The following is a 22,118-nucleotide window of genomic DNA, read 5'->3' as shown; positions in this document are numbered from 1 at the left end:
CCTCGAGGCAGCCCCAAACCATGATGCTCCCTCCACCATAGTTTCCAGTTGGGATGAGGTTTTGATGTTGGTGTGCTGTGACTTTTTTCTCCACACATAGTGTTGTGTGTTCCTTCCAAACAACTCAACTGTAGTTTAATCTGTCCACAGAATATTTTGCCAGTAGCACTGTGGAACATCCAGGTGCACTTTTGAAAACTTCAGATGTGCAACAATGTTTTTTTTGGACAGCAGTGGCATCTTCTGTGGTGTCTTCCCATGAACACCATTCTTGTTTAGTGTTTTAGCTATCATAGACTTGTCAGATGTTAGCATGGTCCAGAGATTTCTGTAAGCCTTTAGATGACACTACAGGGTTCTTCTTAAACTCATTGAGCATTTCTCCATTTATAGACAATTTGTCTTACTGTGGACTGATGAACATCAAGGCTTTTGGAGATACTTTTGTAACCCTTTCCAGCTTTATTGCAAGTCAACAGTTCTTGATCTTAGGTCTTCTGAGAACTCTTTTGTTCGAGGCCTGGTTCACATCAGGCAATGCGTTTTGTGAATAGCAAACTCAAATTTTGTGAGTGTTTTTATAGTGCAAAGCGGCTCTAACCAACATCTCCAATCTCATCTCATTGATTGGACTCCCGGTTAGCTGACTCCTGACTCCAATTAGGTTTTGGAGAAGTCATTAGCCTAGGATTTCACATACTTTTTCCAACCTACACGGTGAATGTTTACATGATGCATTCATTATAGACAAGAACAAATGCAAAAATGTGTGTTATTAGTTTAAGCACATTGTTTGTCTATTGTTGTGATTTACACGAAGATCAGATTTGATGACCAATTTATGTAGAAATCCAGGTATTTCCAAAGGGTTCAGACAGTTTTTCTTGCAACTATATATTGCTCATTGAATCATAGACCCAAATGTTGGTGCTTAGAAACCCTCCCCATACTGAAACAACTGTATATTATCGGCGACTTCGTTCTTCGAGAAGAACATACAAGACTTCGCCACTGACAATTTAACCCCCCTAGTCAATCGACCATCTTTCAACATCCACTATAGCTTGTTGAATAGATTTGATCACGAGTTTCATTCCACCCTCTTAATAGCGCCACCATCAGCATATAGCGAAGCTCCAATATCCCTACCTACATTCGAAAACACATCGTTAATCATAATGTTGAACAAAATAGGACAGATAGCAATGGCAATGAGGTATACTAAGAAATACCACTCAATTTAGAGAACAATGCTCCGGCTCCACCCATGAAAAGCACGTTGATGTACGTAATAAAATAAGCCTGCGAGCGCGTTCAGCAAACGTGCGTGCGTTACGTGCATCAAAGATGGTGTCGTAGAAACTGGGTACTGTTGTTCTACAAGTCATCTGAGTCTCAAATAGCTACATGCATGTGTTTAGTTTCTTGGAGCTGCTTAGAGTAAATAAGTATGATCAAACTGATGTTTGCAGGATACAAAAAAGTGAAAGGTACATGTAGAGAGGGTCGTTAGCAAGGAACTTAGTTTGAGGCAGGTTAGCTAGCTAACAATGTATAACGTTGTGTTTTGAACTGACCTGTGTGGTGTGTTGTGCTTGCTAGGGACTGGTTTACTTTGAGATTTGACCGATTGGAGGCTAGCTATCGTCAGCTAGACCGCTCTATGTAGCCGGATCAGAGTGCGCGTGACCTTCTTTGCCCCCATTACATAGTTATCTGGCAAAGGTTACTGGAGTTAGCCAAAACAAAAGTCGCTAGCTGCCTTGCTTGTGAAAGTTAAACAGAGCGCTGGCTATAGATAAGATGATTTGTTTTTAAGCTTCTACAGTAGCTGACTTGCTAAGCTTGCTAGGGCGTGCTTTGTCAATTCAGAACTACGCTAGGTGAGAGTGGTCTCGCAGCATCTGGATTCAACGAGTTTAGTGTGTATGAATGAATGGACCCAAGTCAAACAGCTGGGAGGAAGCTCAAGCTTACATTACCGACATTGGATTTCCACCGAATTGACCAACGACCACATTAAAGGGGACCAACAACGAATAACTTTTGATTGTCTTTTAAAATATTTTTAAAATACCATTTACAATAATGACTTACCGAGGCTTTATAAACTTTTTGTGCCTTGGGAATCGAGCTGTCACTATTTTAAATAGGAGCTCAGGTCGCCTCCACATCCAGATGGGGATACGAAATATTGCATCACAGGCTGAAAGTGGTTTCAACCCTGCGAAAGTTGCTGTGGTGACAAAGATGACAAGATATGAATTCGAGCAGCAAAGATATCGCTTTTCAGAGCTCTCAGAAGAGGACTTAAAACAGCTGGTAAGGGAATGGGGGAAAAAGAATGGTACTTGCCAGTGGTGTAAAAATTCTTGAAAGTACTACTTGAGTTGTTTTGGTGGGTATTTGTACTTTACTATTTTTATTTTTGACAACTTTTACTTAGCTACATTCCTAAAGGAAATGATCTACGTTTTACCCCATACATTTTCCCTGACACCCTTTACATTTTGAATGCTTAGTAGGACTGGATAACGGTCCGATTCACGCGCAGTGGCGGATTCACTAAACACACATGCCCCTGGCTAGCCGTACATTGTTTACTTAATATAAGGAATGTTGTATTATTTATACTTTTGACACTTAAGTATATTTTCGCAATACATTTACTATTGATACTTAAGTATATTTAAAACGAACGTCTTTTAGACTCTTACTCAAGTATTCTTTTTCTGGGTGATGTTTACTGGAGTAATTTTCTGTTAAGGTATCTTTACTTTTCCTCAATGTTGACAATTGGGTAATTTTTTTCCACCACTAGTACTTGCTCTCAAACTCACTTGTTTTTTTAAATGTGTTAATCCTTGACAGTAAAACACCCCCTGAACAACTAGGCACATGCTAGTTTTCCTTTCAGTTCAGACAGAGACTTGGTGATCCCATAAATCTTTGCTGGTGATGGACAGATATTTATATTGCAGGATGTCCGATTCCTTTCTCAATGTTGTGAGTTGTATAATAATCCTCACCAGAGCCTGGTTGAAATGTCTTTGCTGTGGTTTAAAATGGTGATAATCAGAGTTTTTGTGCTTGTTACAGCTTGCATTGAAGGGCTCCAGTTACCTTGGGCTGCTGGAGAGACACAACATCCATACCCACAATGTGGAACACATTGTGGAGAGTCTACAGTAAGATGATGAGATTCTATTCAAGGATATTGTTGTGATTTACTGTATTACAAGCAGTCATGAAGTTGTAATGTGACCACAACCATAACCTTTGTGTATTTTCTGTTCCCTCTAGGAAAGAGGGGATGGAGGTGCGTGTGGTGAAGAGAGGTCAATATGATGAAGAAACAGTGCGATGGGCAGATGCTATTATCTCTGCAGGGGGTATGTTTTCTCCCTTAAGAGTTTGAGAAAAGTAGCTGATAATTTCGCATGGTCACCTTCCCACTGGTACAATTGAATTGGGATTGTTTTGTAAATCTGTGCTCAGAGAATACAAAGGGTCAGCTCAATCCATGAATAGGCCTATTTCACCCAGAAACCTTGCTATCATTAGCTCTGACCCCCTCCTGTTCCTTTTGTTAGGGGATGGAACTATGCTACTTGTCGCCAGTAAGGTTTTCAATAAAGACCAACCCGTTCTTGGGGTTAACACTGACCCTGAAAGGTAACAACTCACAACAAAAGGGGTTAATGAAAATAAAGTGGTGGTTTGGGGAATTCCCTGTGGTGAATTTCAACATTTTGTTAAATGGAATGAGAGGGGGGGAATTGCTTTATCTAGTTTGAGGGGGAAAAGTGCTCCTATTAAAGCGGTCTTTTTTGCTTTACATGAAGGTCAGAGGGACACCTGTGCCTGCCTGTGCGTTACACACATGCCTTCCCTGAGGCACTACAAAAACTCCGCCGTGGTCAGTTCAGGTGGGTGTTTCCCTTTCACCTCCCTGGCTAGAATACTGCTGTTAGGAAAGCTATGTTTACTCGTGAAGAATACTCTGATCTTTTTGCCACACTTCCCCAGTTCTTTTCAGCATTCCTGGTCTTACTACACTGCCCTCTGTTACTGTTGCTGAACTGTAAGACATGAGTTCCCCCCCCCCTTTCTCCATATGTTCCTCTCCCTGCCTACAACACACTACTACTTAACTCCACTTATTAATTTCTTGCCCATTCCCTCTCAACCCCTCCCCCTATACGTCCTGCAGGTGGCAGTGGCGGCAGAGGATCCGTCTACACCTGGAGGGCACAGGGATCAACCCCACCCCAGTGGACCTACATGAACAGCAGCTCAGTCTAGAGCAACACAACCAGGCCCACCGCATCACCCTCATGGAGGCCCAGAGCAGTACGGCCCCTCGGCCTCCTATGTGTACCTGGCTCAGTCTCTTTGTCTGTCTGTCTGGGCCCTTGGGGAATAATCAAAGACTTATTGAATGGAGGGGGCACTGTCTTGAATGATTAACATATCTTCTGGTCTGTCGTTTTTGTTCTGGTATTAATTCACACAATTATTTTCATCTGATTTGTCAAAAAGCTATTTTCTACCAGTTCCTATTCATACAGCTGTTTATTTGATACAGGTGAGGTTTGCAGCTTATCCAAGCCCTACCTACTCCCTGTCAGAGGACTGAATGAGATCTTCATTGGGGAATCTCTCTCCTCCAGGTACCCTTGTCATCAAACCAAACTATGGCATCTTGACCGCCCCCCCCCCCCAAACATGAATGCCTGTTTTGCTGCTTATCTCTGCATGTTTCCCCCTTCATTAACCCTCCTCTGCACTACTTGGTAGGCCGCCATTGTAAATAAGAATTTGTTCTTAACTGATTTGCCTAGTTAAATATAAAATAAAAATACTACCACCCCCACCCATTTCTCCATGCACTCATTGGTGGATCTCTATCCGTCACTCACAGGGTGAAGTATAAATCCTTCAAACCTCATCTCACCCTCTCGCTCCATAGGGCTTCCTACTATGAGATCTCTGTGGACGATGGACCGTGGGAGAAGCAGAAGAGCTCTGGCCTTAGCATCTGCACTGGGACTGGATCTAAAGCCTGGTACACTAAGCTCCAACACTTTTTTTTTCTTTTTTACCTATGTTGGTGTTTGCCAATTAGTGGTCCTGGAAGTCCACTTTGAATGTTACTTCTTGTATATGGTAGTTAAAAATAAAAAAAATCTCAATCAGGAAAAATGATGATTTAACTGACAGCACAGCTTTTAGTAGAATGTTTGTTTTATGAGACTCGTTCTGGTGTGTTTTCACAGGTCTTACAATATTAACAAACTGGTTGAACAGGCTGTGGGAGAGGTCTTAAGAATAGGTATGTGAACTCCAACCTTTCTTTATGAACACCAATAATCATGTGGATTTGTGTTTTTGTAAATCTGTGTGTAAATGGAATTACAGCTGGAAATTTGAGACAATCAATGATTTGGGGGAGAACCTGTTTACTACACTGATCATGTCATGACAGTGATTGAGTCCTCTGTCTTCCCAGGAAAGGCACAAATGGGTCTTGATATTCCACTGAGTCAGGAATTGATTGAAAAGGGTGAGTTCCAAAAGATGTACAGCTGAATGTGTGGATGGATGAATGCTCAAGGAAACTGTGTATACATGAATTGCACAATGTCTTTCTTTTGTCAGTGACTGATGAATACAACAAGTCTCTGGTGTTTGGTCCGGAGGAAGGCAGAATGATCTTCAGCATCAGAGAGCCAATCGTCAACAGAGTATTCTCCAGCAGTCGCCAAAGAGGCTTTGCCAACAGGTCAGTTTATCTACAGTGCCTTAGTATTCGCACCCCTTGACTTTTCCACATTTTGTTGTTGTAGCCTGAATTTAAAATAGAGATTTTGTGTCACTGGCCTACACTGTTTTTACTTTTTAATAATGAATTAAAAATGAAAAGTTTAACTGTTTTGAGTCAGTAAGTATTCAACACCTTTTGTTATGGCAAGCCTAAATAAGTTTCTTAACAAGTCACATAAGTTGCATGGACACTGTGTGCAGTAATAGTGTTTAGAATGACCACCTCATCTCTGTACCCCACACATACCATTTATCTTTAAGTTATTAATTACACTTTGGATGCAGTATCAATACACCCAGTCACTACAAAGACATACGTTTTTCCTAACTCAGTTGTCGGAGAGGAAGGAAACCGCTCGGTGATTTCAACATGCGACCAATGGTGACTTTAAAACAGTTTGAGTTTAATGGCTGTGGTAGGACAAAACTGAGGATGGATAACAATGTTATTACTCTACAATACTAACCTAAATGAGAGTGAAAAGAAGGAAGCCTGTACCGAATACAAATATTCCAAAACATGCATCCTGTTTGCAAAAAGGCACTTAAGTAAAACTTCAAAAAAATGTGGCAAAGAAATTAACTTTGTCCGAAATACAGACTGGGAGACAAATTTGCCTTTTTAGCAGGACAATAACCTAAAACACAAGGCCAAATATACAGTTGTGGCCAACAGTTTTGAGAATGACACAAATATTAATTTTCACAGTCTGCTGCCTCAGTTTGTATGATGGCAATTTGCTTATACTCCAGAATGTTATGAAGAGTGATCAGATGAATTGCAATGCATTGCAAAGTCCCTCTTTGCCATGCAAATGAACTGAGTCCCCCCCCAAAAAAAAATTCCACTGCATTTCGTCCCTGCCACAAAAGGACCAGCTGACATCATGTCAGTGATTCTCTCGTTAACACGGGTGTGAGTGTTGACGAGGACAAGGCTGGAGATCACTCTGTCATGCTGATTGAGCTTGAATAACAGACTGAAAGCTTCAAAAGGAGGGTGGTGCTTGGAATCATTGTTCTTCCTCTGTCAACCATGGTTACCTGCAAGGAAACACGTGCCGTCATCATTGCTTTGCACAAAAAGGTCTTCACAGGTAAGGATATTGCTGCCAGTAAGATTGCACCTAAAATCAACCATTTATCGGATCATCAAGAACTTCAAGGAGAGCGGTTCAATTGTTTTGAAGAAGGCTTCAGGGCGCCCATGAAAATCCAGCAAGCGCCAGGACTGTCTCCTAAAGTTGATTCAGCTGCGGGATCGGGGCACCACCACTACAGAGCTTGCTCAGGAATGGCAGCAGGCAGGTGTGAGTGCATCTGCACGCACAGTGAGGTGAAGAATTTTGGAGGATGACCTGGTGTCAAGAAGGGCAGCAAAGAAGCCACTTTTCTCCAGGAAAAACATCAGGGACAGACTGATATTCTGCAAAAGGTACAGGGATTGGACTGCTGAGGACTGGGATAAAGTCATTTTCACCCTTTTCGATTGTTTGGGGCATCCGTAAAAAAGCTTGTCCGGAGAAGACAAGGTGAGCGCTACCATCAGTCCTGTGTCATGCCAACAGTAAAGCATCCTGAGACCATTAATGTGAGGGGTTGCTTCTCAGCTAAGGGAGCGGGCTCACTCACAATTTTTTCCTAAGAACACAGCCATGAATAAAGATTGGTACATCCTTCGAGAGCAACTTCTCCCAACCATCCAGGAACAGTTTGGTGACGAACAATGCCTTTTCCAGCATGATGGAGCACCTTGCCATAAGGCAAAAGTGATAACTATGTGACTCTGGGAACAAAACATCGATATTTTGGGTCCATGGCCAGGAAACTCCCCAGATCTTAATCCCATTGAGAACTTGTGGTCAATCCTCAAGAGGCGGGTGGACAAACAAAACCCCACAAATTCTGACAAACTTCAAGCATTGATTATGCAAGAATGGGCTGCCATCAGTCAGGATGTGGCCCAGAAGTTAATTAACAGCATGCCAGGGCAGATTGCACAGGTCTTGAAAAAGAAGGGTCAACACTGCAAATATTGACTCTTTGCATCAAATCAAATTTTATTTGTCACATACACATGGTTAGCAGATGTTAATGCGAGTGTAGCGAAATGCTTGTGCTTCTAGTTCCGACAATGCAGTAATAACGAACAAGTAATCTAATTAACAATTCCAAAAAAACTACTGTCTTATACACAGTGTAAGGGGATAAGGAATATGTACATAAGGATATATGAATGAGTGATGGTACAGAGCAGCATAGGCAAGATACAGTAGATGATATCGAGTACAGTATATACATATGAGATGAGTATGTAAACCAAGTGGCATAGTTAAAGTGGCTAGTGATACATGTATTACATAAGGATGCAGTCGATGATATAGAGTACAGTATCTACGTATGCATATGAGATGAATAATGTAGGGTAAGTAACATTATATAAGGTAGCATTGTTTAAAGTGGCTAGTGATATATTTACATTTCCCATCAATTCCCATTATTAAAGTGGCTGGAGTAGAGTCAGTGTCATTGACAGTGTGTTGGCAGTAGCCACTCAATGTTAGTGGTGGCTGTTTAACAGTCTGATGGCCTTGAGATAGAAGCTGTTTTTCAGTCTCTCGGTCCCCGCTTTGATGCACCTGTACTGACCTCGCCTTCTGGATGACAGCGGGGTGAACAGGCAGTGGCTCGGGTGGTTGATGTCCTTGATGATCTTTATGGCCTTCCTGTAGCATCGGGTGGTGTAGGTGTCCTGGAGGGCAGGTAGTTTGCCCCCGGTGATGCGTTGTGCAGACCTCACTACCCTCTGGAGAGCCTTACGGTTGAGGGCGGTGCAGTTGCCATACCAGGCGGTGATACAGCCCGCCAGGATGCTCTCGATTGTGCATCTGTAGAAGTTTGTGAGTGCTTTTGGTGACAAGCCGAATTTCTTCAGCCTCCTGAGGTTGAAGAGGCGCTGCTGCGCCTTCCTCACGATGCTGTCTGTGTGAGTGGACCAATTCAGTTTGTCTGTGATGTGTATGCCGAGGAACTTAAAACTTGCTACCCTCTCCACTACTGTTCCATCGATGTGGATGGGGGTGTTCCCTCTGCTGTTTCCTGAAGTCCACTTCATGTAATTGTCAATAAAAGCCTTTGACACTTATGAAATGCTTGTAATTATACTTCAGTATTCCATAGTAACATCTGACAAAAATATCTAGACACAAACGGCCAACTTTGGAAATTAATATTTGTCATTCTCAAATTTTTGGCCACGACTGTACACTGGAGTTTCTTACCCAGATGACATTGAATGTTCCTGAATGGCGTAGTTACAGTTTTGACTTTTAAATCGGCTTGAATCTATGGCAAGACTTAAATGGCTGTAGTAATGATCAACAAGCAACTTGACAGAGCTTTAAGAATTAAAAATATAATAATGTGCAAATGACGTACAATCCAGGTGTGGAACACTGACTTACACATAAAGACTCCCAGCTGTAATTGCTGCCAAAGGTGATTCTAACATTTAGTGACTCGGGGGGGTAAATACTTCTAGTATGTAAATGAGATTTCTGTATTTCATTTTCAATAAATATGCAAAAAGAAACATGTTTCACTGTGTGTGTAGATGGGTGGGGGAAATGATTTAATCCATTTTGAATTCATGCTGTAACACAAGAAAATGTAGAATAAGTTGCGGACTATGCATATTTTCTGAAGGCACATTGCCCATTCTTCTTGTCTTGCAGTGGGGTACAAGATCCCATTTTCTTTTATCTTTTTTTAATGTTTTGGGTTTTGCTCTTCAGGGTGTGTGTGCGCTCGCGGTGCTGGGACGCGTGCATGGTGGTGGACGGCGGAACTTCTTTTGAGTTCAACGACGGTGCCATAGCAACAATCACCATGAACGAGGAGGACCAGCTCCGGACTGTTCTCCTTGAAAACTGACCGGCCAAACCATCCTTACTGAGCTCACAGTGGACTCTCAACAGCAGTGATCTATGAAGGAAGCAGGGAGGACAGGCTAGTCTCATGCATTATTAGGACCTGTGAACTTGATGAGACTCACATCCTCCCCTTGTAGCTTTTTGGAGTTTGACAGAATGATATTTAGGTTATATTCACAAATGTGTTCTTTACTTTTGCATTGGTGTTGGCTGTATTAGTTACATTTGGGGTTTATTTAGCTTTTCTGTCTCAATTTGATTTATCCAATATCTTTACAAGCTTATCGGGCCATCGGAAATGAGTGTAATTATGCAGTATTTGCAACTTTTTTTCACAATACAATTACTTGCAGCAGCCTTGCTCCATTATGGATTGTTAGTTTCACAAGTTTTGAGTTTGCATAAGAGACCATATAGGCAGCTGTGAGTTTCTGACTTTGCCTTGCACATTTTATCGTTGCCAAACACTACCCAAATCAATCCTCTCCACCCATTGCTATATCATTCAAAACTGAGAGACAGTGAGCCCACGTGACACACCATTTCTTACGGAATGTTGTGTTATAATAACTGGATGTGCTGCCATCATTAGTTTATTTTATATTTACATTTATATTTTGGCCGTTTTTCAGACCGTGCCAATTACTATTGGAAAAAATGTTGCTGTGTTGGTGGACAAATTCTGATTAAAAAAAAAATCTATTCCATTTGGCTGATTTTATATATTTTTCTAGCTCTTTTGAGCTGCTTGGCTTCAAACACTGTGTTAGAGGGGGTAGAACATTAAAAATCAAATGCACTAAGATCAAAACCCGAAAGCATTGTATTGCTCAACAGGTCAGGGCCTCGAGGGTCTTCACCTCAACTTTGACAAAACAGTGCCTTGACCTGAAACTGCAAAATACTAAAATATTTGCTTCCAGTGTTCATCAAGGGGTCATTTGGAAAATGCCCAGGAGTTAAGAGGGATGGTTTTAGTTATGAATCACACATTGTGTAAATTAATATGCAGAAGGGAGCGATGTCTAAATCCTTATTGTGTTGTGAATTCTGCCATGTGAACTGTATGTGGGCTACTTTCTGTGGCTCTACTTCTACATCTGAAATGACTGTCTATGCACCTTATGGTGCCAGGTCATGAAACTACACTAAACAAAAACATTTACGCAACAAGTGAAGTGCTGCTCCCATGTTTCATGAGCTGAAATAAAAGATCCAGAAATGTTCTATATGTACAAAAAGCTTATTTCTCTCAAATGTTGTGCACATTTGATTACATCCCAGTTAGTGAGCATTTTATCCTTTGTCAAGACAATCCAGGCAGTATTCCAGATGTGGAATATCAAGAGGCTGATTAAACATTACACAGTTGCACCTTGTTCTGGGGACAATAAGAGCACTCTAAAATGTGCAGTTTTGTCACACAACACAATGCCACAGATGTCTCAAGTTGAGGGAATGTGCAATTGGCATGCTGACTACAGGAATGTCCACCAAAGAATTGAATGTTCATTTCTCTACCATAAGCTGCCTCCAATGTAGTTTTAGACAATTTGGCAGTACAGCTAACCGGCATCACAATCGCAGACCATGTTTAACCACACCAGCCCAGGACCTCCACATCCAGCTTCTTCACCTGCAGGATCGTCAGAGGGTGGGCAGGGATGCTGAAGAGTATTTCTGTCAGTTCTATAGCTTGTTTGTGGGGAAAACACTCATTCTGATTGGTTGGGCCTGGCTCCCAAGTGTGTGGGCCCAGGCCCACCCATAGCTGCGCCCCTACCCAGGCATGTAAAATCCATAGATTAGGGCCTAATAAATTTATTTCAATTGACTGATTACCTTACATTATCTGTAACTCAGTAAAATCTTTGAAAAGGTTGCATTTGTATTTTTGTTCAGTATACAACACAGGAGGCATTTGTCTGATTATTAAATTGTGTGAAATCAAAACATCACAGAACTCTTTAAATAAAACATTTATTTAGACATTGACAGTGCATCTTATTTGTCAATGCATGAATTAAAAAGAAACATCTACATTTTCTTAAATATCTCAACCAAATGTGAGCACAAACATGGCTCAGATCCATACATAGCTAGTGCCCCCCCTGTGGCAGAGACTAGCATTTTCTTCTACATTATATGCCTGTAATGTAGTGCACTCATATTCAGTACCTAATTTAGAGACAAGATTACATTTGTGTTTCTACAAAAATGCCAAAAGATTTAGACTTTTGTATACATTTTAACCACCTCAGCTTTTATTCTGTCAAACAGGTTAAATGTTCACATACTGCTTTACTCATCTCATATGTATATACTGTGTTCTATTCTACTGTATTTTAGTCAATGCCACTCTGACATTGAGCAATCTAATATTTATACATTTCTTAATTTTATTATTTTACTTTTAGATTTGTATGTATTGTTAGATACTGCTGCACTGTTGGTGCTAGGAACATAAGCATTTTCACTACACCCACCGTAACAGAAGCTAAATATGTGACCAATAACATTTGATTTGGAAGTAGACGTTGATGTAAACTGTAACTTCATTGATTTTTCCCTTTAAAATAAACAGATCAAGTAAAAGGCATCATTTAAAATGGGGCCTTCAAATGCAGGTTTGTATTTTATAAACACTTTAAAAAGAGAATTCTAACCATTGCATCATGAGGTAGAGATTTCACCAGCTACAATGGTGGTGCACCTATGCAATAATCCAACTCGGACCAAAATCTTCCTCGTCTTTCTGGCAAACACTGTTTACAGTTGATAGACAGTAACTGGAACTGATGTTCCATTATCCCGTTGGTAAAACGTTACAGAATGAACAAACATTATCAATCTATAATGTTTTTAAGTTTTGCACAGTTTACTGTCTTTGGAATGTTCGGAAGTCAATAAATTGGCCAGATTATGGAGACATTATCAGCAGCCAATAAATCAGAATTTATGATTATCTCAAGTAAAAAATAAAAAGTTATTTCCCTGAAAGCTTCAAGCTCTGTCTTCAACATTATCAGGGTTCAAATATTTCTAAAACAGGAACGCTTTAAAATCTTATGAATTCAGTTGCATGGTATTCAAGTAGCGTTACTGTGGAGAAATGCAATTTACCAGCATTTAAAAACGTTCACTAATGTGTATCCGAAGGACATGTCCTATGACAATAATAACTTAGAACCAATGCCCACCATTATAAAACAAAAATAAGTGCTGACAAAAGCACAACACGACATCTTCATCAGAACAATTGGTGTCAGTGTACAACAAATTGCAAAAGGCACTAGAATATTCATAGACACAATGTCTGACACGGACACACTAAAAATAGCTAATATTCCTCCTATATCAGGACCACATCAGACAGAAATAAGTTATGACATGTTAGTGACAGCGTTAGGAAGGCGTTATGGCTAGGGTCTGAACTAGAGGTCGACCGATTAATCGGAATGGCCGATTAATTAGGGCCGATTTCAGGTTTTCATAACAAACGGAAATAGTTTTTTTGGGGCGCTGATTTGATTTTTTTATACCTTTATTTAACTAGGCAAGTCAGTTAAGAACAGATTCTTATTTTCAATGACGGCCTAGGAACGGTGGGTTAACTGCCTTGTTCAGGGGCAGAACGAAAGATTTTCACCTTGTCAGCTCAGGGGATCCAATCTTGCAACCTTACAGTTAACTAGTCCAACCCAATAATGACCTGCTTCTCTCTCGTTGCACTCCACAAGGAGACTACCTTTTACGCGAATGCAGTAAGCCAAGGTAAGTTGCTAGCTAGCATTAAACTTATCTTAAAAAAAAAAATCAATAATAATCACTAGTTAACTACACATGGTTGATGATATTACTAGATATTATCTAGCGTGTCCTGCGTTGCATATAATCTGACTGAGCATACAAGTATCTGACTGAGCGATGGGAGGCAGAAGCAGGCGCGTAAACATGAATTCAAACAGCACTTTAGTGCGTTTTGCCAGCAGCTCTTCGTTGTGCGTCAAGCATTGCGCTGTTTATGACTTCAAGCCTATCAACTCCCGAGATGAGGCTGGTGTAACCGAAGTGAAACCGAAGCCTTCTAGTAGTTGTTGCCCTTGCTCTGCTTGGGTAACGCTGCTTCGATGGTGGCTGTTGTCGTTGTGTTGCTGGTTCGAGCCCAGGGAGGAGAGACGAGAGGGACGGAAGCTATACTCTGTTACACTGGCAATACTAAAAGTGCCTATAAGAACATCCAATAGTCAAAGGTTAATGAAATACAAATGGTATAGAGGGAAATAGTCCTATAATTCCTAGAGTAACTACAACCTAAAACTTCTTACCTGGGAATATTGAAGACTAATGTTAAAAGGAACCACCAGCTTTCATATGTTCTCATGTTCTAAGCAAGGAACTGAAACGTTAGCTTTCTTATATAGCACATGTTGCACTTTTACTTTCTTCTCCAACACTTTGTTTTTGCATTATTTAAACCAAATTGAACATGTTTCATTATTTACTTGAGGCTAAATTGATTTTATTGATGTATTATATTAAGTTAAAATAAGTGTTCATTCAGTATTGTTGTAATTGTCATTATTACAAATACATTTAAAAATTAAAATTGTCCGATTAATCAGTATTGGCTTTTTTGGTCCTCCAATAATTGGTATCGGCGTTAAAAAATAATAATCGGTCGACCTCTAGTCTGAACACCAAGCGACAGGTCATGCCCCACATGGTGCGGTCCCTCCAGGTGGCCTTGGTGGGACGGGCCACGCCTGAGAAGGGCCGGGTGTTGATTTGGAGACGGGGCAAACCTTTACTCAGGATTGGGAGGTAGGTGTCCTGGACCAGTCCGTATACCTCCAACGTTTGCAGCTCTGGGAACTTCTCATAATCACTGAAATAAACAACAACAGGCTTAGTTAGTGCCAGAAAAGAAGAGAGAAATTAGCAGCTGAGGAAAGCAACAAGACTCCTAAAGCATTCATATTATCACTTGAGAGCTTGTCTGTGACTTACGCTAAGGCAGCAGTGTGAACCTGGTAGCAGCGGCTCAAAGCTAAGTGTCTAAGAGACTGCAGCTGCTGAAGGATGGGGAAACTGGAGCTCGTCATAAGAACACTGTCACTGACACAAACAAGATATCATCATGAGATTATGGTATGAAGAAACAGTAGTTGTACAGTATCCATGTCAAATAATGTCATGGCCAAAGAAATCATGTGGATCCACATTTCAGTCCAGCTCAGGACATGCAGTATGAACACACCTTAAATCCAGATTTACGAGGTTAGGACATCTCTCCACCAAGTCTTTCACATCTGAAAAGAGGCCATTGGTAAATTAAACTCATCAGGGATAATCAAAAACAGTCAATACAAATATGGGCAGAGGGAAAATGGTCAATGCCACAGGTTTTCCCCACCTTCCATAGTAAGGTTCTGTCTGTAGCCACTGAGGTTGAGCTGGGTTATATTGGTGGGGATGTTACTGACAACAGCCTTCACACGATCAGTGCTGAAGTCACACCACGACAAGATCAACTCGTCAAGCCTTGGTATAGGAATGGAAAAAGGGAAAGCAACAAAGTTCTGTATTAGTTTACCGATGTACAGATCATGGGGTAGCCTAGTGGTTAGAGCATTGGACTAGTAACCGAAAGGTTGCAAGTTCAAATCCCCGAGCTGACAAGGTACAAAATATGTCGTTCTGCCCCTGAACAGGCAGTTAACCCACTGTTCCTAGGCCGTCATTGAAAATAAGATTTTGTTCTTAACTGACTTGCCTAGTAAAATAAAATAAATAAATGGTTTAAACAGCGAGTTAAATAGATTATACTATCATTCAGAAAGACTTAAGACATTTGAACACATTCAAAACAATCAAATAAAACAATTAGTAATTGAGAGACTAAGTTTACCGTAAGCAGGATTTGAGAATCTGACTAAGCGAGTCGAGGGAGAATTCAGAGCAGCCACACAGATTGAGCCGTACCAGCTCAGTATTCTGAGATAGGGACCTGATTGGTAGAGGAAGACTGTTTAGAGTAATTCTGAATGCTGTCTAAACAATACATCATTATAACAGATCATCATTGTAAACAGAGCATTTGTCTTCTTTATTCACTGAACGATGTTGTCAGAGAGCTCCAACGGGAGATGATATCATCTAGAACAGGGGTTGTGACAGTGCAGCGAGAGATCCATGTGATGGACATGCAGGTGTCTGAAATAACAGACAAAATTCAAAAGACAAATAGGATTGTCTGTGTTCACCTACAACAGATACCTCTGTATCCCCATTATATGTATGAGGACTCACTGTGTGTGGGTGAAACATGGTTCTTCTTCTAGCTGGGCTTTCCCTATCAGATCCACACTATGCCACAGAGACTCATCAAACCTGCCAGGCACAAAAACATACAGAGACTTAATGACAGACTCCGATACATTTTGCTCATCTATTTGCCTGTGTTAGAAAAACAGTGTGATATCTAAGATGTTCAAGCAGAAATATCGCAATGTACTATGTAAGTAGTTTAAAAAGAGAGTTGAATGGTCAAAGACTCGCGCCAAGCGATGCCAGCGCTTGCAGACCCAGGACATCCTGAGGAGGTCCTGCAGAGGGAGGCAGGACAGGATTCCCAACAGCAACTCATCTGGGAGACTGACCCAGGACAAGCCTGCCATTAAAAACAATGTCAAACATTCAATAACTTGCCCAAATAGTGACTTCCCTGAAACAGAACAATTATTAAGAATTCCAGATAATTAGCTATGTATTTCTAAGCTTGTTGTGTTCCTCCCAACACATGGCTATATACATCTGAAAACTCCCTCCTTGTCCTTGGTCGCCTGGCAAGCACAAACTGGTTATCCTCGTTCTCTTTGCCCTTGTAGACTCCTGCAAAGACCTGATACAAAAATAATGGGACAATGATTAAAAACAGAAATCTTTGTGGGGTGAGTATAATTTGTGGAACGTTCCAACAGGAATCTGTCCAAACACTTTGTAAAGTACAAGGTTGCCAAAAAACAACGCATACAAAGTAGAATGATCAATTCACCTAGCTAACTAGCTGCCAAATAGGCATCAACTCACCACGTAGCTTATTCTTAATGTTTGTCAATAGGCTAACAGAGTGAGGACAGACATTTTTCAGAATAAACGTGGTAAGTGAAACATTTTATGAAATAGCCTACTCCCTACCCAGTATCTTTTTTTGACCACAGCTCAGAATTTAACATCATAGTACCCTCCAAGGTCATCATTAAGCTGGAGGCCCTGGGTCTCAACGCCGCCCTGTGCAATTGTGTCCTGGACTTTCTGACGTGCCGCCCACAGGTGGTGAATGTAGGAAACAACATCTCCACTTCGCTGATCCTCAACACTGGGGCCTCACAAGGGTGCTTGCTCAGCCCTCTCCTGTACTCCTTGTTCACCCATGACTGCGTGGCCAAGCACGCCTCCAACTCAATCATCAAGTTTGCAGATGACACAACAGTAGTGGGCTTGATTACCAACAATGACGAGAAAGCCTACAGGGAGGTGGTGAGGGCACTCGGAGTGTGGTGTCAGGAAAACAAACTCTCACTCAACGTCAACAAAACAAAGGAGATGATCGTGGACTTCAGGAAACAGCAGAGAGAGCACCCAGCTATCCACATCGAATGGACAGTACTGGAGAAGGAGGAAAGTTGTAAGTTCCTCTGCGTACACACCACAGACAACCTGAAATGGTCCAGCCACACAGAGGGTGTGGTGAAGGCGGTGCAACAGTGGCTTGTCACCTAAAACCCTGACAAACTTTTAGAGATGCACAATCGAGAGCATCCTGTCGAGCTGTATCACCGCCTGGTACGGCAACTGCACCGCCCTCAACAGCAAGGCCCTCCAAAGGGTGGTGCGGTCTGCACAACGCATCACCGTGGGCAAACTACCTGCCCTCCAAGACACCTACAGCATGTCACAGGAAGACCAAAACGATCATCAAGGACTCGTATCACTGGCCACTTTAATAAATGGATCACTAGTCAAGTCACTTTAAACAATGACACTAACAATGTTAACATATCTTACATTACTCAACTCATATGTATATAGTGTACCTTATACCATCTATTGCACCTTGCCTATGACGCTCAGCCATATATTTATATGTACATATTCCATCCCTTTAGATTTGTGTGTATTAGGTAGTTGCTGGGGAATTGTTAGATATTACTGCACTGTCGGAACTAGAAGCTCAAGCATTTCGCTACACTCGCATTAACATCTACTAACCAAAGGTGATTTGATTTGTATCTTATTTGGCCGCTACACAACTTGTATGCGTTGTTTGTTGGCAACTGTGTTATTTACGAAGATTTTGTTACAGATTCCTGTTGGAACGTTCCACAAATTGTACCCACCCATCTTTGTGATCATGTTGTATTACCCGGGATGTGACACAATGTACCCATCTTTGTGATCATGTTGTATTACCCGGGATGTGACACAATGTACCCATCTTTGTGAGCATGTTGTATTACCCGGGATGTGACACAATGTACCCATCTTTGTGAGCATGTTGTATTACCCGGCATGTGACACAATGTACCCATCTTTGTGAGCATATTGTATTACCCGGGATGTGACACAATGTACCCATCTTTGTGAGCATGTTGTATTACCCGGCATGTGACACAATGTACCCATCTTTGTGAGCATATTGTATTACCCGGGATGTGACACAATGTAGCTAGTTAGCAAAGTGTAACGTTAGTTAGATAGTTCACGTTATCTCGCTACAATGTCAATGAATGTCCGCTATAATGTTTGCAGGCGTTCCATTTTAGTAACTAATCTCACCCCTTTTCATATAATCTCAAGACGGTTCAACAGCAAAAACAAACATGACAGGTAAAACAATAGAGGCCAAGTCTTTGAAAGCTGCATCCTCTGAAGATGGAGAGGCAAGGGTCAGTTCATGGCTTAAGCCACTGAGGTACTACTGAAGGCTTGAGCATCGAGAACTGGTCAGAGGATGTATACTTAGCTAGCCAAGCTAAAAATAGCATCTTTTAAAATGTTTAATTTCACCTATATTTAACCAGATAGGCCAGTTGAGAACAGGTTCTCATTTACAACGCCGACCTGGCCAAGATAAAGCAAAGCAGTTACACCTAAACAAACGTAGTCAATAATACAATATAAAGATTTATGTACAGTGCCTTGCGAAAGTATTCGGCCCCCTTGAACTTTGCGACCTTTTGCCACATTTCAGGCTTCAAAAACATAAAGAAAAACTGAGTTTAAATGTATTTAGCTAAGGTGTATGTAAACTTCCGACTTCAACTGTCTAGAGTGTCTACGCATTTGAAGAGGGGGATGACCGCAGCAGCTTTCCAATCTTTGGGGATCTCAGACGATACGAAAGAAAGGTTGAACAGGCTAGTAATAGGGGTTGCAACAATTTCAGCTGATAATTTTAGAAAGAGTGTCCAGATTGTCTAGCCCAGCTAATTTGTAAGGATCCAGAATTTGCAGCTCTTTCAGAACATCAGCTGTCTGGATTTGGTTGAAGGAGGTGCTCTTTTTCTCCATGGACTTTACAGTGTCCCAAAACGTTTTGCAATTAGTGCTACAGGATGCACATTTCTGTTTGAAAAAGTTAGCCTTAGCTTTCAGACTGGCAGGTATTGACCGAGCTGAAGCTGGCTGGTGTCCGAGTTAACGGTGAAGACCGCTAGCAGTGGCTAACTGACTGACTGTTAGCTGGCTAGCTTCTGATGGGGGTTCCGATTCTAAAGTATAAAAATAGCAGATCCGTACCACATTGGGTGAGGTAGGAAAGTATATTCAGTTCGTAGATGGAATGTGAGATTAAAAGATATACGAAATATATACGAAAAAAACGAGGAAAACGACTATTTACACGGGACAAGACAAACATATGTCCGACTGCTATACCATCTTGGAATAAGCTGCTAAATTACTAAACTGACAAGCGTTAACCTGTCAGTCAATCTGCAAATACGTGGCTCAAAAACACCAGATATATGCAATAAAAGTCAACGTTATCAATAAACGAAAATGCTTTTTGGTCTTAATTTAAGGGTTATGTTTACAATCACATTTCAATTAAGATAATTGTAGAAATAGGCGGAGTTTATGACTTTGTGGCTGTGGTAACTAGTGACGACCAGCGCACCATCGCCTCACACTGGTCGTGGCTAGAAGGGATACGGTTTCTATCAAAGAGACGTCACAGTCTCGCTCTAGTTATCTCGCCAGCTAGCTAGTTATTGTATGCTAGCTGGCCCAAACGGCGTTCCATTTCCCGCACATGTTCGTCCACTCCAAAATAATTCCAGCATCCAGTGCACTGTGGACTCGAGTCATTTGATGAATGGAAAGAGACATCCGTTACAAAACACCAAAATATGTAATGACATTCGGCGACTGTCATTGGGTCTACACTATTGTAGCCTGAATTAATTGATTGCGTCTTGCTTGACAAAATGACATTTTTTGTAGAGAAAAGGTGGGACAACTGAAAAGACGCTGAGATACAGGACTGTTCCGGGATGACAAGTGCGGCCACATGGATTAAAAAAACAAGGCACAGAGGTGGGGGTGTTAGTTTAATTTGGAATAAGCTTAATTAACGTCTACATTTTTGTGAGATTTAAAAAAAAAACAATTACTTGATCAAAAGAAAACTGAATGGTTTTGAACACTCCTGAGTAGGGTTGCCAGGTCAAGCTGGAATGTCTAGCCCAATGACTACTCAAACCCCCCCCCAAAAGGCTAGAAAACTAGCCCACTTTTGTGTTTCACAGCAAGAGAGGAGTTGCCATAGTTATACAATAAACCCCTTTTCCATAATGCTTTCGAGCCAACTAAGAAATAGTAACTAGTAACGACGTTAGAAGCTAAATTAGTGTTTACTCAAAATAATAATTATTGCAAGCTATGACATGACATAGAGGAATTGGAATATGTGGCATGAGAAAATATAATTTGCCCTTATTATTATTGCTATTATAAACTGGTTACCAACATAATTAGAACAGTAAAAAGTAATGATTGTCATCCCCGCGGTATATGGTCTGATCGGCTGAATTCAGGGCTAGAACCAGGTTTATAATTGTAAATAAATCCCCTAAACTAGCTGGTTCGATCCCTGAATGCTGATTGGCTTACAGCTGTGGTACATCAGAACGTATAACACGGGTATGACAAAATATTTATTTTTACTGCTCTAATTACGTTGGTAACCAGTTTAAAATAGCAATAAGGCACATCAGGGGTTTGTGGTATTTGGCCAATATACCACGTCTTAGGGCTGTATCCAGGCACCCCGCATTGCGTCTTGCAAAGAACAGTTCTTACCTGTGGTATATTGGCCATGTACCAGACCCCCTCTGGCCTTATTGCTTAAATAAATCAGGCAGAAGAGTTTGAGTGATGAAAGTTGGACAGAGGAACTCGAAATCTATTATCTGGCAATTGTGTTGTTATTATGTGCCAAATGTTAAGTCTAATGTCCTGCGTTTATGATTGTAATTCAATTTTGCTATGGTTTGCTTGGATAAAGGCAGGTAGCCTTTAGCCCCTGATATACCTACATCTAATTTCAGATAGTCTACAGTAGCCTAGAAAAGATTTAGGCAAGATGTAAACTGAACGATTTAGCAGCTTGCTTAGTTCAAATTAACAGACTAATTTATTCAACCTGAAATAGTGAAGAGATTAAGAGTTAAAATGTGCTTGTGTTTTCCAATAGCCTGTTGGAATAGGCTACTGATGATGGGTTCATAATATCAATCACTGAATTAAATAGTAATAATATGTATATGACCTGAATATTCTTGTCAGCAACAGCCAGTGTTTATTTTTTAGAATTTGTTTGACCTGTAGCCTAATCTTACTGTTACCGTCGATCTAACGCGTGATCGATCGGCAATCTAACAACTGATCGATCGGCAACTGCGATAGAGCTTTGTTAATTTCTAATTTAATTAATTTATGTCCATTAATGCATAATAACACAATGCTACAACTACAATACACGGAATTATAGGAATAGGCTATTTATTAAATTGGTTTGCCAGCTCCGGGTAGGCTACACAAGTGGCACACATTTAGTTGTAATGACTCCAGTGATATCGTCATTTCAACATATTTATTGTATCATATTGTAGCCTACAATAGCATATACGTTAATAGGCTCCATGATGGCCATCAGAGGCAAATGTACCATGCTTCACATTTAGCCTAATGTCAGTTTCGTTGAGGACTTTCCCCCATAAAAAGACTAGGTGTGGGAGTTCCATAACTTCCATTTCACATTTTCCACTCGGGCATCCCCGAGACCCAAGGACG

At 41.0% G+C, this 22,118-nt stretch overlaps 2 protein-coding genes across 5 annotated transcripts; one reads left to right on the top strand and one right to left on the bottom strand.

Moving 5' to 3' along the window:
- Positions 1-1,318: 1,318 nt before the first annotated feature.
- nadk2 (NAD kinase 2, mitochondrial) lies at positions 1,319-10,985 on the top strand. 4 transcript variants are annotated; one of them, XM_024380806.2, is made up of 12 exons: positions 1,319-2,322; positions 3,100-3,188; positions 3,304-3,392; positions 3,594-3,675; positions 3,846-3,929; positions 4,214-4,353; positions 4,589-4,673; positions 4,973-5,068; positions 5,280-5,335; positions 5,513-5,566; positions 5,662-5,785; positions 9,621-10,985. In XM_024380806.2, the coding sequence occupies exons 1-12, from the start codon at positions 2,089-2,091 to the stop codon at positions 9,757-9,759; spliced, it is 1,272 nt and encodes a 423-aa protein (XP_024236574.1). In that variant the 5' UTR covers positions 1,319-2,088; the 3' UTR covers positions 9,760-10,985. The 4 variants fall into 4 exon arrangements, with proteins under 4 accessions (XP_024236574.1, XP_024236572.1, XP_024236573.1 ...); XM_024380804.2 differs by having other exon boundaries at positions 4,925-5,068; XM_024380805.2 differs by having other exon boundaries at positions 4,214-4,377.
- Positions 10,986-11,390: 405 nt separating this feature from the next.
- On the bottom strand, positions 11,391-21,143 carry LOC112219740 (S-phase kinase-associated protein 2-like). Its single transcript, XM_042302816.1, has 9 exons — positions 21,126-21,143; positions 16,619-16,662; positions 16,071-16,151; positions 15,670-15,768; positions 15,175-15,302; positions 15,019-15,070; positions 14,769-14,876; positions 14,386-14,646; positions 11,391-11,394 (listed from the first exon to the last, which is right to left on the bottom strand). Exons 1-9 carry the CDS (start codon positions 21,141-21,143, stop codon positions 11,391-11,393), a joined length of 795 nt encoding a protein of 264 aa, XP_042158750.1.
- Between the last annotated feature and the right edge of the window lie 975 nt (positions 21,144-22,118).

The sequence above is a fragment of the Oncorhynchus tshawytscha genome, linkage group LG20 (genome assembly GCF_018296145.1).
Source record: "Oncorhynchus tshawytscha isolate Ot180627B linkage group LG20, Otsh_v2.0, whole genome shotgun sequence".
NCBI lineage: Eukaryota > Metazoa > Chordata > Actinopteri > Salmoniformes > Salmonidae > Oncorhynchus > Oncorhynchus tshawytscha.
This window is presented reverse-complemented; position numbering and strand designations above follow the sequence as displayed.